Below are 19,533 nucleotides of genomic sequence, written 5' to 3'. Positions count from 1 at the left end.
CAAATGACCCAGCACTGATACTTGCTTCTGTAACTGTTCGCTCAGCAACACTCCCAATTTCCGTTATGCACGCTGACATTTTTTGGACCCGCGGACTGCAGCCCCGGCCAAACCTTTGAAAATATTTGCTGATAAATTAAGCAGGTAGTTTGGAAACAACGTAGCGAGACCGGGAGGGAGGAACGGGTAAAAAAAAAAAAAGAAAGAAAGAAAGAAAGAAAGAAAAAAAAAGCAGTGCGCGAAGCACTAAGAGCTGACCGAAACTTGCGGTGCAGGTGGCCCCTCGCTGTCGCCGCCGAGCAGGGCACCCCCGACGCCTCCCGGCGTTTCTCCCTGCATTTTTGTCCCCTCCCGCTGAGGAGCACCACGGGCCCGGCACCTTTCCCCCTCCCCAGCAAGTTCCCCCATCGCTCTTTCCACCTCGCCCTACAAGCAATTGCAGCAAACCAAGTTAACCAGGCTGGCGTGGTGGGGTTTTTTTGTATTGTTTTGGGTGGGGGGGAGAGGGCGTTGTCGCTGGAGGGCGTTAGCACTCGTGGCCCCCGCCGCACGCTGAACAGCGGCTGCCCCGCGGCACCGACCAGGGGCAGCGCGATTTGCAGGCAGCAGCGATCCCCGCCGCTGGCCGAGCCGTGCCGTTCCCACTGGCCGTGCGGCCGGCAGGGAGAGCCGGCAGGCGGAGGCGAGCTGGCAGCAGCCGGCAGGCAGGCGGGCAGGCAGGCACCGGGCGGGCGCGCACACACACACACACACACACACGCGGCGCGCACAGGGCGGCGGAGGCTGCTCGGGTATTGTTGTCATTGTGCTCCAGCGGAGGGTTTGGCGTGCGGGGAGGGGGGAGGGGTGGAGGGAGGAGAAGAAAGAGGGAGAGAGAAAGTGCAAGGCGAGTGCGCAGCAGGGCCGGGGCGGCACGCCCGGGGTTACGCGCCGACCAGAGCCGCCCGCCCGCCCGCAGCTCGCCGGGGGCCCGGCGGCGGCGGAGAGAGGTGGAAACGATCCGGGCGTGGGGAAGGCAGCCGCCGAGCCGCCGCACCAGCCGCAGCAGCAGCGACTACTTCTTTCTTATCTCCCAGCCTTTTGTTCGCTCATCCTCCTCCTCCTCCTCCCTGCCCACCCTCTGCACCGCGGAGGGGGCTCAGGAGAGAGAGAAAAGCAGCCTGACCCAGCGCTGAGTTTCACCCATCCTCCGCCTCTCTCTCTCTCTCTCTCTCTCTCTTTCTGTCTCTCTCTCTTCCCCCGCTGCATCGCTGCCCATGAGCTAAAGCAGCAGCCGCAAGCAGCCAGTGCCGCGGCAGCCGGCTCCGGCAGGCAGCGGCGAGACACCGTCCGCAGCCGCCGCAGCTGCCGGTGCCCCCCCGCCGCCGCCGCTCGCCGTGCCCGGCTCCCCGGGCTCCAGCCGCGCTCCGGGACTGCCGGGGGCCGCCCTGCCGCCGCCGCCGCCCCTCCTCGCCTCCATGTGCCGGATAGCGGGAGCGCCGCCGCGGATCCTGCCGCCGCTGGCGCTGGTGCTGCTGGCGGCCCTGCAGCAGGTAAGCGCCGCCGGCGGCTGCGGGGAGCCGCGCCGGGCTGCGTCTCTTTGTTCCCCTGCGGGCGGCGGTGCCCGCGGAAGGCGGCGGGATGGGATGAGGTTTTGGGGGGCGGGGGGGGGGCTCCGCGGCCGGCCGGCGCGTTTCGGGAGCCGGGGCGGCGGGGGTGGGGGAGGGGGGTGGCGGCAGCTGCTGCCCCGCAGCCGGGGGTCCCCGTCTGCCGCCACGGGGCCACCTGCTCGCGGCGGCTCTGCCGCCGGGCACGAAGCCTCGGCCGAGCAGGCGAAGGGGAGCCGGAGCCTCGGGCTGCCGGGGGGGGGGTCTTGGGGCCGGGGGGAGGCGGCATGAGAGCTGGTGGGGTGTAGGTGGCTGTGCCTCTGCCGAGGGGAAGGGGAAACACACTTCCCCCCCCCCCCCATTTGGGAAAGCAGGTGGCCGGGGGGGGGGGGTCCGGTGTGTATTTTGGCGGGGAGGAGGTAGCGTCTCGGCACCACGCTGAGTGTCGCGGGTGGGGGGGGAGTGAAGTACCGGGGAACAGGGAGGAGCGGACCTAACCCCTCTCGGCCCCGAGCCGGGAAGCGGGGACCGGGGGCCGTAGGTGCAAGTGCACAAACCCCACTTATTCCCCCCCCCCCCCCCCCCCGCCTCTCCTCGGGCGGCTGGGGCAACAGCCCTGCCCAGGGGGGAGGCTGCAGCGCGGCTGGGCTGCGGGGAGCAGGGCGCGGGGAGCCCCCGCCGGCTCCCGTGCCCGCTAATCCCTTCCCGGGAAGAATTTAATCAGCAGCCGCCGCCGCCGCCTCCTCCTCCTCCGCCTGGACGCCGGGCTTCCCCACCCCCCGCCGCCTTTACGGGAATTTCCACTGGGACAGGCCCGGGCTCCCGAAGTACTTAATTTATATCGAAAGTCTTGTCACCTCGCGGGCGGGGGGGTGGGGGGGGGCGCTGGCCGGGGGCGGCCCAGGCGGGCTCCTCGCGTACCAGGAGGAGCTGCGAGGTCCCGGGCAGGCTGTGGGGGAGCAGCGAGCATCCCCCTCCCCCCCGCCTCCATGATGTGTGGGGAGGCCCCGGGGAAGGGGGGCGAACGGTTTTCCGTGGAGGGAACGGGGGGGGGGGGGGGCTTCGCGCCAGCCTCCCTCGGAGGGGTGGGAGGTGGCGGGGGGGTGGGGGAAATGTAGATGAAATGGATCCTCAGTGTGCCGGGGTGTCCCTCGGAGCGGGGCAGGAGGGTGCTCGGGGGGAGCCGGGCGGGCTGGGCGCCCTGGGCTGAGGGGACGCGGCGCTGCCTGCCCAACGGTCGCGGGGGCGCGGGGCTGCCGGCGGGGGGAGGGTCCCCGGCGGCGGTTGGGGAGGGGGCCGGCGGCTGGTGCCCCCGCTCCCCCTCGCTTTGTGCTTGCGGAGCTGGTATCCGGCGCGGTGCAGGGGGCGGAGAGGGCGGTAAATCTGAGGGACAGATGGCGCAGATCATCGCCTCTTAATGGTATTTGCGGATGGGGCATTTCTGGCGGGCCGGGGGAGCGGGCTGAGGGCGCGGCGGGGCCGGTGCCCCGGCGGCGGCGGCCTCTCCCGCCGGCCGCGGAGGCCGGGGGAGGCGGTGAGCGGCAGTCACTGTCCATGGTGCAGAGCCGGGCTGCCCCCTCCTTCCCCGCCTTCGCGCCTGGCTTTTCACCGCTGACAAGGGGACGGCAGGAACTCGCTCTTCCCCTTCTCTGCTTTTTTTTTCTTGTTTTTAGTTTTTTTTTTCCCCCCCCTCCTTACCTTCTTTTTCTGGACATTCCCCCCTCCCCCCCCCCCCGCCGCCCCGCGCGCTTTCTTTCACGAGGTCCCCAGACATCTGATTCCTCCTACACGGTTTCTAAGCCACTTGCCGGACTCATGACTCGCACCAGGCGAGCAAGGTGCTGAAACATTTATCCGCAGCAGCTGGGGATTTTCTCTTCCGTCTTAAGAGGACATAGGGCCGTCCGCCGTAGCGGGGAGGTGTGCGGCTGGGCACGACTGTCTTCTCCGTGTGAAACCAGCCACCCTGTTCAGAAACTTCTGATATGCCACTTTAAAGATTGTTTTGTTTGTGCTGGCTGATTTTTGGGTGGCCTTGCCCCCCCCCCTTTTTTTTTTTCCTTAAATATTGGTCTTGGCAGACCTATACCTGCAGGTTTTTTTTTTTTTTTTTAAGTCCTTATGTGCTGTTTATTTTATGTGCTTTCAGTTCTGTTTAGCTTTCCTATCTCTTAATAAATCTGTAAAGCACAAATTATGTTTTAAGCTTTTATTCCATCCTTTTTACTCTCCTCGGCAGGTCTGAAGTTAAAGCACAAGATGTGAATTAGGGACGGGAACTAGCTTTATTGCTTTTATGTATCACTCAGCATCAGTGGCATGTTACGGTTGGGGAATCCAATTTCCCCCTTGTTTGGGTATCCATTAAATCAGGTTAGGGTTGATTTTTAATAGTGTATAACAAAATTGGAATTCGTGTATGAGATCAGACTTATAGACCTGTGTCTGTACAACACTTAAATTTTAAAAAGCTGCTTTTCTCTCATGCATACTGCAGAGAACCCTGACAAGCTAGATGGGATGCTAACTTTTTTTTTCTTGTTCTTATATCTGCTACTTTTGATTTGCTTAGGTTATCAGGTTATCTGAGGTTATTTTGAAATACTGAAACTTTTTACTTTATTACTTATATTTTTGTGTCCTTAAATCTATACAATGCACAAGTCATCTGTATTTATTTTCTGAAGTTACTGATGACTGTTATTCATCAAAGAGGTAGAGAAGCTGTCATTATGGAATAACTTGAAAGATCATAGCTGGAAGCATATTGCAAGTCAGATCTCTATGGGTTTATTTTTGGCAATATGCAGTATGTATGGCAAATAAGAGAATGGAAACTGCACTTTGTTTTGCTGATTAACTAGATCAGTATGAATGTGGGGGTATTATGTGAAAGCTGGACAGAAGAGAGGATAAAAAGAATGAGATTTGCTTTTCTGTTCATAACATCAACTGGTTTTGAAACTAGGATAACAGCAAGATTGAGGAAATAATGGGAAAGCTGCACATAAGCCTTATGTTTACAGGAATTAAACTAATATTGAGAAGTTAATTGGAAAGAGGAATAGAAATTAAGTACTCAAGATTTTTTTTTTTTTATGTGTAAGATGACTGGATGGCTCTGTAGATGGTTTCTAAGTCCGAAAGAAGTAAATAGTAATGCAGTTATCAGGCCTTTTGTGTGTAGGTGACTGGTTTGAATTCAAATTATGATGACAGAGGATGCAAGTTATTACTCTCTGCAGGTGATTTTGGTCTTATTCCAGGCCTTAGCAAATGTATCCAGGTGATAAAACTACTACCTTAAGTGACGTTCCTGTTAGCTGCCTCGGCTGAGAATCCAGCGATTGAATTTCTCATCAGCAGAACCTCTCTCTTACCTCTAGCAGTGGTCTCTGGTAGAGTCAGGCGTAAGGCATATTAATAGGGTGCTGCGTGGAAGTGGCTGTTAGGTCTTCTCTTGTGAATGCATCTTTTATCTCTGATACTATGCGTATGTCTTAATTTTTTTGTAAGCAGTATATCTTAGATAACGTAGCGAATGCATGACTGCATAAGCACAAAAGTCGGTTTGAGAGTTGCTTTTTTTAACTAATCGGACTCCAGCATCATTGCCCCTTTGAAAGTGAATTGAATGCATTTTATGAAACCTTTCATAAGGCCCAGAACAGAAGACTAAGTGAGTGGCTCAGCCTATTCAGCTGTGGATGTTTTTGTTACAGTTTTGCTTTGTCTTCAAAGAATCAATTTGAAAAGTTAAATGTGGCAGGATATTGTAGCAAAGAGCTCTCTGCTCCTTATCTGGTCTAGGTGACAGTGATACCACTGAAACTTTCTCAAAATTAAGATAATGGCAGAACTGGAAAAAAAAAATAAAAAGGAATATCTCTATTTGGATATTAAACTGGATATATTACTTTGTAATACATTTGTGAAAAAGCACTTTTAACTGCTGTTTACATCTATTACAGAACAGATAAGATCGCGTAAGTTGAAAATGAATTGCTGGAATTGAAATCAGTGGTGAACAAAACAGAAAATAATTTTATATATTAAACCATTTCTGATTCTCTGAGCAGCTGGAAGCCCAATTGTGTATGATGTTGATATAACAGAGGTATATGTTAACTTAAATTGTCAATTTATGTATTTTCAGCTCTAATAAATAATACATGTTTTATAGAAAGCCTTTTACCATCTCTCTTCTACTACTCTCTCCCTTAGCGTGTAGTGCTGCTACCTAGGCATGTGACTTAATGTGTTTGGAAGAAAGAGAAGTCAATTAAACTTTCATTTATAATTTTTATGATATTTGTTTTAAAATATTGCCTGGAATGATCATATTTGAGACCTATTTAGTTGAGAATATGTGTATTCCAAACCTTCCCATATATAGTTTTTCTTTCTGCTCCCAAAATTGGAGGAGCTCCCAGAAATGTCACTGGAAGAACCCTGTCATGACCTATCTTAATTAATTTCAATGACACTTTTATGTCAATAATTTCAATTATTAATTTTTTTAATAACTGAACAGAGTAAGACTAAAAATGTAGCTGTGATAGAAGTATGTTCTGTATATTTAAAAATAGCCTGAGGAAGTTGTGAGTAAAGTTATTTTTACTCATTGCAGACAGTCTTGCGTAAGGGACTTCTTGTCACATGGTAAAGAGAAGGAATTGTTGAATGGCTTTTCTTGCCTGGATAAGAGAATCATTTACCAGTTAATCTCCTTCTCTCTCTCCTGCCCTCCCCCCTTTTTTTTCCCCTTTCATTACTAACAGAACATTTACAAAACTGTATCAGTTTAAAAAAACTTGCGATAGTTGCAGTAGTTCTTCAGGGCTCCCATTAGGATAAGAATTTATTTTAAATGCAGTACATACACAAAGCATGGGTCTGTTCCCCAAAGAATCTGCAACTTCTGATGTTTCCTGGTATGTGTGGGTTCATACCCACACAGGTATGGGTGGGTATGAAAAAATAAAAGTATTCTTATTTTTTTTGAATAAAACATAGAAGGAAAGTGTTCTATCTTTGCTCAGTGCGCTGTGTAGTTCCACGAACTCAGTGGAAGTTGTGAGTGCATAAGATGTAATGAGACAAATCATGGATGAAGAGTGATGAGAGTGAAATGGATACCCGGTCTTCTGCAATAAAAATCACCTGTCACTTGTCTGAGACTCACTGGTTGGTTAATACTGACATACCCAGGGGTGAGTTTTGAGAGAACGTTAGGAGAAAAAGTGTGCTTTTATGTGGGATGAGCGTAAGGAGACTTTGTGCTTCATCAAAGCGCGTTTTGTGGTTTGTGACTGACCCGAGAAGGATCTTTCTCATTTGGGTGCAAGGCTGTGTTTCCCTCTGCAGTTTCTTTGTTGTGGCAACAGTAGATAGATCTATAACCTAATCTGCATGATTCATAATTTGATTTGATCCTGTACTTCTCACTGAAGGATCATGGGAGCTCTATCTGAATAAAGATGGAAAGGCTTTAGGCTTTCAGTTTTTTAAATGACTTACGAGAACAGATATAGGATATGCACCTTGCAAGATGGCAGGTATATCACTGTCAAATTTCATTTAAAGTTTTTGATTTTAGTCCATATTCGTGCATTAAAGTATCATATTTCTAAAGGGTGTGTTTATCCTCTCCTCTAGGTACTCCTTGACACATTTAAAAAATATATTTATACCAACAGACTCCTCTAGAGACTCCCCTGTTCTTTATAATTAGCATATAATTATTGCCCAGTAGCTGAAGACATAGTTAAAATGTTGTGATCCCCCAGCAGAGTCCTTCCAGATAGGGAGATAAGCAAGCCTTGCAACCTCCCCTGAAGGTCAGCAGCACGGAGCTCTCTCAGTACATTAGCAGCAGTTTTCACAAACAGATAATGTCGAGCATGAGCAGTCTCCAAACCAGATCAGAGTGAGGAATTTTGTCTTTTAAATAAATGAGCATGCATAGTCAAATGTAGATTTTTTTTTTTTGGTATAAATATGCAGCTTTAGACTTACAGAAACTCAATTTGGTTTTGCTTTTCCTGTTGAAATTTCAGGACCTTTTTCTCTAATGGAAACTGATGTGTCTGGAGAATCAAGTGTTTTAGAAGATGCAATATTGCATGTTCTAGTTGCAGGAAGGGAAAATTTTAAACTGGATTACAGCTTTGTGTTATATCAGCTGTGCCAGTCTCTGAGCATAGTAAAGTGAGTGAACTGAATCCCTTTCTCACATTTTTGGGGTTAAGCGAAGAGAGTTGGAACATGGTTTGGGAGAGTCTCTAAGTTGTAAAGTAGTAACCTGTGGTAACCAGTGGTGGTTTAAGGCAGTTCATTTTCAAACAGATGGTAATGTAGAATTTGTAGATCCTGTTATTTTGGGAAAGTGAGGGTTTTAACTGTTGGCTTAAGAAGTTACATATTCTGATCTAAAATCTCTTGTTTCATGAAGTAGAGCCCTAATTAGAACTGAAGGTACCATAATCAAAACTAATTCTGGTACTGTTGAAATAGAGGTAACTAAATTACCTCAGGGAGGACTTAGTCTGGCACTGACTTTGGAAGCTCTTTGCTTTCAGAAAAAAAATTGAATGAAAGGCACTTTTCTTTTTCTCCAGTTGCAATCTGTAATTGAAAACAAGTTGTAGTTTACAATACTTGCTGGAGTACTGTGAGGGTGTCTTAAGTACCATGAAGGTATAAACTGCTGCAACTTTTCTTTGCAGTAAGTCAGTGATAGAGAGAGGTGCTGAACCTGAAAGCATTCCACAGATGTGTCTGTGATCCTGCAGAGTATCTTTCATATGCCTATTATTTATATTATGGTAGTAAGTAGAAGTTCTAGTCATAAAATAAGACTCATCTTGTCCAGTATATCCCATTGTGTCAGATGGTGTATATACACAAAACTAAAAGTGGATGGAGCAATTCCAGTTTACATAAGTTAAGAATGAATACTGGGTACAGTTTGGGCCTTTAAAATTAATGAGGAAACACCCAAATCTTTAAACACAGTCGCAGTGTTTCTGTGATCAGTGCATAAGTTTAATACTACTGTCACAATAGTAAATTAATGTTGCACGTTAAGGAGGGAGATCTGAAATATCCAGTTCCTGCTCTGTTGTGCATATAATTATATAAGACTTTATGTTGAGCTTCACACAGTAATGCCCTGTGAGCTGGCAGGAACTGACAACTAGCAGTTGTAATGTGGCCAATTACAAGTGTACAGTATGATATTTCCTCTGATGCACATCCCTCTGATTCTGACTTTACTGCTTAGGCTTTAAATTTCTATTGGAGTAAGCCACATGCAATGTAAAAGAAAGCTGCCAGACTCAAAATCTTTTTAAAAAAAAAAAGCTTTCTTTGCATTTTGATACGATCAATATTAAGAAATCTAATGTTGTAGTTCACTTGTTACGCTTATTTCCTTTTTTAATTTCTCAATTTTAGCAATGAAAGGAGAAACTTCATATTTTTTCCATTTGTGTTCATTTCTAGTTCTTCCAGTTTTATAGTTTATTATGTTTTTAGTTTTGTTTTTTGGAAACATCTGTCTGCTTAACTTTAAAATTTGACTCATCATGGTGTTGAGTTCCTAGAATGTTTTCAGAACACAGGTATTTCGTGTACTGGGATGATAGTTGCTGATACTATAAGCAATATTGCCTTTCAAAATAAAGCCAAGTTCAATGTTATTGTTTCAAATGGAAACAAATCTCTTTTTGCAAAATGCTGTAAGCTTATACTAGACTATTCAGGTTTTAAAATCCTTTAAAACATTTTAAATTTAGTGATGTATTTATGTTGGTTCTCAACAAGAACAATTACTTAAAAAGCATATCAGTTGTAGAAAGCTATCAAACTGGGTAATGTTTACTTACTTATGTTAAACAAACTTAGAGATCACTCTTATTAAACAATGAAAAAGTGGAGTTTGATTTTTCAGATTAATAGATCTCCAGTGATGTATGGCATATACAGACAGAACTAGACCCTCTGCTTGAAAGCAGTGTTTACTCTAAGAGCCCAATTCCGCAAATTCAGTATGCGTATTATGATATGAAATCGCTCTCATAGTTGTGTGGCAAGCTTGCATTTTTAGAGATGTTTCTTTACAGAATTATGTTCTAAGTGTGGCTATTTTTTTTTTTAGTGTATGCAAATAAGAAAGAGGGATTAATCTAGAAGTATAAACAGTAGTGAAACAATCCTGGCTGGTTTTATTCTTGTCTTAATACACAAGCTTTTCACAAGTATGAAGTGTATATGGATTGAAGAGTCATACTGGTATTGTTTAGAAAAACATACAAACATGAGGCCTTTAAAACTCTGAAATTAAGTTTTTAAACTTTTTTTTTTTAACTGAGCTGAAATACAGCCTTGAAATGAAACCACAGGTTTATAGCTACTCAAGGTATCTAGGTGTAAAACTAATGTAATTGAGGAGCAGGGTACATCACTGCAGGCTTACCTGGCCTAAGTGTATCAAAAAGGCCAATTCTGTATAGAGGACTTCTGATTTATATCATGTACCTTCATTATTGCAGTTTGCCTATTGCATTTATTCTCAGATCTGCAATACTGAGTTTATCTCCCTGATCTTACACTGCATTTAACTGGGTGTTATGATTCTTCAGCACCTGGAGATGATAATGTTTGGTACTCATTTTGCACAGCTTAATAGGACTGAATACGCTATAAGGAGTCAGGAGAGCAAAATAGTTATTCAGTAGCACCTCTTGATCTTGCTTAGCGAAGTCTGTTAGTACTCCACAGAATAATTTTTCAAGTGCTGACCTTGTTCAAAGCTTTGTAACTCCATTAAGTAAGTTTTATATGGGCACAAGTGAAGGTAATTGCTTTCCATCCTAAAAGATATTTTTTAGTAGTGTTTTGTAGATGAACATGCAAGTAATATTATCTTATGTTTGAAATAGTCTTGGGAACTGTATTAATCACACAAAATCCCGTAAATTACAGTAACGTGCCCATAATCTTCACTAGCTTTCCCCTTTTGCCCAAGATGAGGGGCTAAAAATATTTCAGCATCCTCTTTTTGCCGAGAGTTAAAACGGTTTAAGTCTGGCAGTACTTCTGGACTGAACTAGATGTGACCTCGTGTGTCTGAAGCTACAACTTTTACTTAATTTAATATGCTTAACATAGGGTGATTAAGAATTGCTGAAACTTTGAATTCTTACTTCCTTTGTGTTTTTAGTCTCAAACAATCCTAACAAAGGACTGTTTTTGGAGAGCAGAGTACAATCTTTTGTCTCTGGATAAAATTGATGGCTGCAAATGAAAGAATAAAGAAGCTCTCTATTCATGTCCCCAAGTCTTTGTTTCAGTGGGCATTGTTTCAGTTTATAAGAGTTTAGTACATATAGATGGTTGGAAAGGCTGAAAGATTCCCAGGCGCATCAGTGCAGACTTGTTAAAACCCTGTTATCTCCTCACATGCCCACCCAGGATTTTTTTTGTTTGTTTCTAGGATATTGCGAAAGGTTATTTTTTCCCCTCTACCACGTTTGCTTTGAGGCCACCTTTTGTATAGTAGTTTAAACAAGTCTTACTATTTTTCTTTCAAATTAGGGAAGCCTTGTAAAACCTGTGATTTGAGTACTAATGCTGAGGAAACAGGTAATTGGATTCACAATTATTTTTGATTTACTACCTCTTTACCTTAAAGAAAAAGAAAAGCTCAACACACAAATTGAGTGTTGAGGCTTGGCTACAGATCCAAGTTCCAGCTTTGCACTCAGTGCAGTCCCTTGATAATTTAAACTTTACCCTCTTCTAGTATGTATTTGGTTTCTCTTTAAGGTTCTGATCTAAAATTTTTAAAATATATAAGTAGTTGTACACAGGTGAGAGACTTGTATACTACTTAAGTCACAATGAAACCCACTCCACAAATTAAGTTAATTGGACAATTGATAATTAGAAGTTCTCCTGCTTGGTGCTTACCCATATAATATAGTAAGCTGGAGGTAGCCAGTAAACTTACTAGAAATAAGTCTGAAGTATGCTGATGCGTTTTTCTTTCTTTTTTTTTTCTTCTTCTTCTTTTTTTTTTCCTCTTAAACCGCTTATTTAGGATCAGGTTGATATAAATGCTTCTGAATAGGTTATAAGCCTCTCCTCACATACATGATAAAATTATTGTAATAGAAGTTGGCATACTGAGACTGGCCATATATTTCAGTGGAGTGAATACGTTTCTGCCTCTGGCCCCTGTTAAGCAAGGAAACCCTTGTAGTTCAAGATGCAGTTGTCCCATATCTGTTGTAATGCTCTTTTTCTGAGATTACTGCCCCCATATTGGAGACAGCAGAGTGAAGGCAAGTATAGTTTTGCTGCTCCAGTTTTACTTGTCCTCTTCAATGCAAATTCAGCTTCATCAACAGCTACCAAAGAAAAGGCTCCTGCTCTTGGAGTGTCTCCAGTTGGCTCTCACTGCTGCATACTAGAGGGTACTGCCTTTCCAGATCTGCCACCATGGTGGCTTGGATAAGCACTGCACAACCTGGCTCAGCCAGAAAGGGATTTGGTTTACAGAAGACACAGTTAAAAGCACTGAAGCTAATCTGAGCCCGTTTTGACCGGGCTGGGAAAGAAAGCAATTACAGATGTCTGTGGGCTTGATAAAGTTCAGTGGAAAAGTGTTGATGAACCTGCAGGCAGGCTCATCAGATTATGGGCTACAATTTACCAAGCTCAGCTGAACCTCAGCTGGAACTTAGCACAGGCTTTTTAAATAAGTGGCACAACCACTGCAGGTGATGCATAGAGTTCTTGCTCCACTGTGCAGAGACTGAACAAACAAGGAGCTTAGGGCTTCAGTGTCCAACATCCTGTGTGAGTGCTGTGCTCATTGAGCATGCTCTAGAAAACATCCTCCATCATGTCCTCTTCCTCCATCCCCCCCTTTTTTTTTTTTTCCTCCCTTGTAGGGCTTGTTCTGGTAAGTGTATGCAGCCATGCTTTGAGTAGGCCTACTTATTGGAAGCTCATCTGAGAAAATAAAGGAAAATCTAATTTAACAACCTTGGTCAGATTTAGGTGTGATAGAGCTGCAGAGCTGCTCAGTCTGTTAAAGACTATACTACATCTGAGCACACACATGGATAGGCCTTTACTTAGGGTGTAGGTGCTTGTGAGATTATGCAAGGGCTCTTACGGTTTCTACTTGTGTATCTCTGCCTTGTACAGTGTGAAAGGGGTTTTGCCATATATGGTCATTTAGCCACATGTAAGCTAGCCTATTTCATTCAGCGCTAAAATGAGACAAAAACAATCCACTGAGAAGAAATTGTTGCCCTTTGCCACAGAAAATGGGATGTGATTTTTGTTAACTGGGCAACAAATTGTCTTGGAAACCATTGAAGATATCAGAAGGCATAGCCTGTAAACATGAAACGCTTGCAGAAGGAAAAGTTTCCAAATACTACATTTTTTAATGAAAAGTTATTTATGAAACTCTAAAAACTATATGTAATTTGAGGAAAAACTCTTCTTAACAAGTGAGAGAAGAAACAGTTTCAGTGGGGAGTCTTGTTGTGCAGACTTCATAATGAGCTTCTGTCCTTTTAATGTTCCTTTGAAATAGAAGGAGGTCACATTGGAAACATTTGACTTTATATGGTATCTGTTTGAATGCTAATGCAAATATAAGTTCTGTTTAAGCTACTGCAAATATAGCGTTTTCTTCTTAATTTGCTTATACTGGTGCAACCTCACAGAGAAGTACCCTAGATAAAGGATTTTAAGTCAGCGGTTAAAGTCTTTCTTTTCAAATATATCTAGCTATGAAAAAGCTGCTGATTGGTTTTGTGTAACATTTATTTCCAGAGGAAGGAATGTTTTTGTTCCCCCTATGCTTCCACTTCAGTCTCGATGACTGTTCTAGTTGAAACTTTCAGCTGTAAGAAGAATCAAGATTGTGTATTATTTAAATCTTACCAGACAAGTGGGATTTGTTCCTTCCATTCCAGTTATCAAAAAGATTAACCCTTTGCCCTCAGACTTCTAATTGGAGTCATTTAGAAACAAAGAAGCTGTTTGTACAGGATAGCAGCAAAATCGAGTGTATGCCAACTGGAATGTTTTTCTGCTGAATGACGGTTGCAAATACTACATAAATTTTATCTTGCATTTCAGGCACCAATAAAAGCAACTTGTGAAGACATGTCATGCAAGACTGGATTTCCTGAAGATGTTCACAGGGCAGTTGTATCGAGGAGTGTACATGGAGGACAACCTCTTCTCAATGGTATTGTTAGAAAAGATGTTCTGATTTTCTTTTCCTGTATTCTTAATCATAAATCATGCTGTTTCAATTCTTGACTTAACTACGACATACTCTTTCGGGGCGGGGGTGAGGGGAGTCAGCTGTTCTATGATTATTTTCTGATTACCATCATAGGACTTGGGGAAAAATCTGTTGCCATTAATGAAAACACATTCGCCTCTGTTGACAGGAATTTGAAAATACAGCCTTACAGGCCTTCCCGTGGCAGTCCACTAATTCTTTCTCAGCAGGACATTCACACTGATGTATGTTTTTATTACTATCTTGACAATGCATATGCTATCAGACTATAATTGGAGCCCATGTATAAGTGATCAAAAGGTACGGAAGATTCCCCTTCCACTTTACATCTCCCATGAAGGTACGGCAGTTATACCAAGTCGTGGTGCTCAGATTAATGTGGAGGTTATTCCTGTGGTAGTAGATGAGGGCCATAGTTCTGTCTCTGCTTATATATAATTTGCTGCCCACGAGGCTGTTTGGGAGGAAGCTTTTGGCCTTATATGGATAGTTTAGTATGTACACTTCTTACGTCTGCCTTGGGTGGGGGGAAGAAAGGCCCAAACTTCTGTATACCCACAGGCAGTGGTACTGAGTGAATACTGTACTTATAGACAACAATATACATTGCCTTTTTTTTTTTTTTTTTTTTGGCAACCTGAGGAGAAACATCTATGGAAAGCAAGACACAGGACAAAGAGCAGCATGAAAGAGTTGTTGCCTGTGAGCTCTGTCAGTGACCACTGCACTAGGGACTATGAGGAGTCTTGCCAAGAGAGGCAGAGTAATTCCAGTGCTATCTCTTGGACGGTGTGCCTCTGTTTCACCCTGACACGTATCTCTGTCTGGATGGCGTAGTGCCCAGAATGAGGCTAGCAAAGTCCTGAGCTAGCTGCAAGCTCTGCAAGTGCAAGCCCTTGCATCCATGTGGAGTGCAGTGAAGTTGGTAGGTCTCTCCACAGGCCCAAGGGTCAACTAGGGTGGGAATTTGGTTCACTGCTCTTCTTGTGCCTTTTTTTTTTTTTCTTTCCTTCCCCCACGAGGTAGAGGTTTTGTTTATAAAGAGCACAGAGAGGCACATATTCTGAATCTTTCTTAGATTGCCCAAACAGTTGTTTGGTATGAAAGTTTGTGGAAGTGTAACACTTGAAAAACGTGTGTTAATTTGGCTGGTTTATAAGCTCCTGACATCAGTGAGCTTCCCCCCCCCCATCTAATTTGGAAATTGTGGAGCTGACTAAGAACATTAGTTTTAGACAGTTTCAAATGCATCTTAAATAAGGACTAATTTAATTTAATTCGTTGCTTCTCTCACATATAAATACAGTTACACAGATCAAGACATTTAAATGAGAAAAACATTTTAATGAGTCTGCAAAACAAATGAAATAAAAGCTGTAGTCTTGATTTTACATGCGGTATGTAGCAGTATTTTTCCTTAATTATATTTTACAGACCTTTTTTGTGCTTTTTAGAAGCATAATGGAAACTTGAATGCAGGATGAATTGATTAGCTTTAGTGTATTTAAATTTGAGTTATTAAAGCTTTTCCTATTTAATTTCAGAGAAGTATATTCTGCCCACCACAGAGATTTGTTTTATTTCATGAATTTATAAGCTGTTCTTTATTAAAGTAAATGTTTTGCCAATTGAGCAAATAATGAAGAGGAAAGAATTTTCTTCACTTTCCTACAAAATGGGAGTTAATATATGATTCAACTGTAAGCTCCTGGAATAGTCGTCAGCACTGAGAGCTCCCTTGGTAGGTGATGTACAAACCCAGAGAAAGGGGCAGGCACAGCAACAAAGATCTCAAAAACTAAGGCAGGTGCTTTCCAGAAGTGCTCTCTTGAAAGCACTGAATATTTCCTACTGCTTAAGTGTACTTCTATTGGTTAATCCTAAAAAGGAGATGGCACACATTTTGAGGCCTGCCCTGTTGTGTGAAAGTTCTCTTTGTGGAATGGAAGCCCCTCCTGCAGTTTCTCTCTCTCTCTTTTTTTTTTTTTTTTTTTTCTCCCCCAATCAACTAGGAACTTCACTGAGCTCTCCACTAATTCTTGGTTGGCATTGGTCATACAGATCTGATGATAATGACTGGCCAGACTTAAACTGTTTCTGAACTAATGACATACAGAGAAGATGACTGACTTCCTTATCCATTATTCATCATAGTCACACAGTTCCTTCTGCTGCTTTTTAAAACTTTGAAGTAATGAAGCAATACTGTTGATTTGCCCTCGAATGGGATTAAAATGCATTGCATTTTACAGAAGTAGGAATTGGAAAAACTGTTCAAAGCATACAGGATGTATCACATCATATGAGATAGCATGAACTAGATGAAAAATGACCTGGGGGAGTTTTGTTTCCTACCACCATTTCCTCAGTTGAATTACTGCAATGGTTAATTCTCTTGAAAATTCTGACATGCTTAAAAGCATGTAATTTGATGGTTACACATAAACATACAGTCCTCCATTGCATAGCTTTGACTTATATTTAATTATATTGTCATTTTGAAATACTATTGTTGTCAAAAGCCAATTTTCTGGTTATTAAACTAGATTTAGATGACACTGCCAGTAAAGTATAGTTGTGTGACATTTGCTTTTTAAGGCAAGCAAAGAGCCTGATTTTGCTTTCACTTGCCTCATCTCTCTAACTGCACTTTGTACTAGTATTAATTCAGAAGTGAGGCTTAGACTGCAGGTTTTCTATATGGTTTAAAGTGAAAACTTTAATTTTCTTAATTTTTGCGCATTGATACCACGTGCGTGGAGGCTTTAGCTCAGCCAGCTGCAAAATAATCTGAAACTGATTTGATGTTTTGCTTACATATAACTGTCTAAAATACTGACCAAGAAAATGACCAGATATTTAATAGTGTTGTTCCTTTGCTTTTATCTTGCAGGCTGGGGGACAGGCTTTTAAAGCCTTCAGTTTCCATCTCTGTCACTAAAACTTAAATAAAACTAGACTTGTATGATTTGTTGATGTGTGCCTTTCAGTTGTTACAGTAATATAGGAGATAATTTTTTTTTTACCTATTACTATAAGAAATAGTTGCATTAGAGTATGAGGCAGGATTCCATTCATATGCTTCATGATACTTTATGTTCTGGAGAGATTGCTTTTCTGTTTCTCCATTTCCTCAGGTGGTGTTTGTTTTCGGGGGAGGGTCAGGCTTGTTCATATTACATTAACAAAAAAAATTCTGTGATAATGGCTCTGTACATTCATTCATATGGCTAGTGTGTCAACCTTTACTTGTTTCTCTCATGAGGGCAGGAGAGGCCACTATCTGTGCTCAGCTGGTATCCATGTACTCATTTGTCACTATACACGGAGCAAGCAGTGAAGCAGAATGCTAAGAAATTGGAAAAGAAGAACAAACATTTACTAATGCAAAGTGAGGAAGGAAGGAAAGAGAAGAAGATAGCTGTCTTTGATTTCAGGATAGGGATTTGAGGGAACAGGAGTCCCTTGTAGGAAAAAGATACATGTGTTGAGAAGGCTCCAAACAAAAAGTTGGAAACTAATCCTTCAATGGGCCGAGACTGAGCTGTGTAGGAGATAAGTCTAAACTATAGGAAATACCTTATTGCCGCCTTCTGGCATACGGTCTCTGATGCGCGGTGCTCCCGTCTTCCACTGTTGCAGCCTTCACTGGTTACAGCCTTGGAGACTCATAAAAAATGATGTCTTGCACTTTATCTTTCATATCTTTTTGTAGTATAAGACTAGTTAGTAAAAAGGCCCACCTCCCCACTTCACCATTTGTAGTTGATTCATGGCAGGTCTGACTTCAAGACGCGTTGTAGTCAGGTCACTAAACACATGCAAGCAAAATACAATAGATCTAACTCTGAATATATTTAAAATATTTTACATGTTGTTCCATTTGGTAATCAGTCACTTCAGTGGAATTAGGATATTTTTACCATGGCATTAAGTGAGTTAAGAACCAGCACCTTCATTTCTGTAAAGAAAAAAAAATGCAAATCTCTGTAACAAAATCAAAAGAAGTTTCATGTATCTCTAAACGATGTGGCATGTCCCTGACAAAACTCTGCAGTTATTTGGGCTTCCCATCAACTTTAACCTCCGTTCTTTTAAAAAAGATTAATCTATTCTAAATTATTTTAAGATTTAAATATTTGAACTTATATATATAGCTCCTATGCAAATAATTACTCGGTAGCCCCCCCCCCCCCCCATTGTAGAAGTTGATCTCTAGAAGTACTGTGCATTAAATTCAGGTTAACTTGTTTCTTTAAAAAAATGAAATCACCTTTTGGAGTAATACACATGAAATGTGTAGCATTTGGAGAAGAGGAGGGTCAGTTCAGGAGGGAGGGTTGTCCGAGATATTTAGTGTCCTTGAGTGTGCTGGTTTGTTACCGTTTTGTAGTTCATCCTGGAGGAATGCTTGTGGCCATTTGATATGTATGTCAAACCTGTTTATCTAATCTTTGCTCTATATCCTGCAAATATTAACAGGCATAAAAAAACCTATTAAAAGCTATTAGAATCATTCACCTAGGTAAGATTACTTGGATGGCTGTTTGTAGAATGATATCTTAAACTTTCATGTTCTTAATCTGATTATTTATTTTAGTATTTTCATATCTTTGAAATATTTTTGTCTACCCTATTACCGGTAATGTGACAGAACTAATAGTAAGCAGAGCATCCCCCCCGCTGCCTCCGTCATTTTGTGTTGCCTCTTGTTTGCTGCTTTAGTTTCCCCTCTGCGTTTAGTGTCTCCCTGTATCTTGTCACCTGTGGTATGCATGCATGTGCATTAACAGAATTTTGCAGTGTCTGATCTGAAGGCCGCCTAGTGTGAGATCATAAGCTCTGCTGATGTTTTATGATCATGTGGTTTGGTAACGGGACCAGCCTGGCCGTGGAGAGGGAGAAAGACAGCAGGCTGCTGGCATCGTGCTCTGTTCCTGTTGCTTTTTCCAGTTTGGGAAGAAGAGTTTCTAATGCCATCCCCATGTTTCTTTGCCAGTGGGAGTAGGTGTAGAGTCCTTAATTCAGTATAGTGCAAAGTGCTGGTACATGTGGAAGGGTTCCCAAGAGCTGCTTGCGGTGAGGAAAGGCAGGAAGAGTTCAGGGACAAAGAGCCTGTCTTCTAGCATGCTCCAGAGTTGCATGGCACTGAGGACTGCCATTCAACCATCTTCATTACTCAGCTTTGTGTGACATAAACTGCTCCCTGTAGGGGCCCATTTATTCTCCATTATCTGCGAGGCAGTCTAGAAGCTTGTCTTAAACTAGACACTTAAATTCTAGGTGGGCAAAGTCAGGGAAGATCAGTTCCAAGGTTAATGTCTAAAATTGCCTAACATTAAAGACACTACTGTTCCCTCATGAAGGAGTGGAGGTTACATGGGTGCTGTCTGTCGCAGATGAAGCCCCCAGGCTGCTTTTGCTGCTTGTATTATCTTCCATGCGTTATCATTCAATCCATGAAATTGTCCACTGTCAACTAAGAATGAAATTCCGTCTATAAAGGTCATCATACTTAAAACTTGAGCCAGCAGTGCTGCTTTTAAAGCATGTGTTTCCTTCCCTGCTATAACCAACTTCTGTATAACTGTATTCTTAACTATGGTA

The 19,533-nt window shown here is 43.2% G+C and overlaps 1 protein-coding gene across 1 annotated transcript in view; it reads left to right on the top strand.

Annotated features, from left to right (window-relative positions):
* Window positions 1-837: 837 nt before the first annotated feature.
* The window catches only part of CDH2 (cadherin 2), a 122,538-nt gene continuing 103,842 nt past the window's right edge, over window positions 838-19,533 (top strand). The window contains exons 1-2 of the mRNA XM_068932426.1: window positions 838-1,532; window positions 13,755-13,866. Coding sequence (XP_068788527.1) covers window positions 1,458-1,532; window positions 13,755-13,866 — 187 coding nt within the window. The 5' untranslated portion in view covers window positions 838-1,457. The remainder of the gene's footprint in view (window positions 1,533-13,754; window positions 13,867-19,533) is intronic.

Source organism: Struthio camelus, chromosome 2 (genome assembly GCF_040807025.1).
Source record: "Struthio camelus isolate bStrCam1 chromosome 2, bStrCam1.hap1, whole genome shotgun sequence".
NCBI classification, from domain to species: Eukaryota; Metazoa; Chordata; class Aves; order Struthioniformes; family Struthionidae; genus Struthio; species Struthio camelus.
The sequence above is the reverse complement of the archived record's forward strand: the minus strand, read 5'-3'. Positions and strand labels throughout refer to the sequence as shown.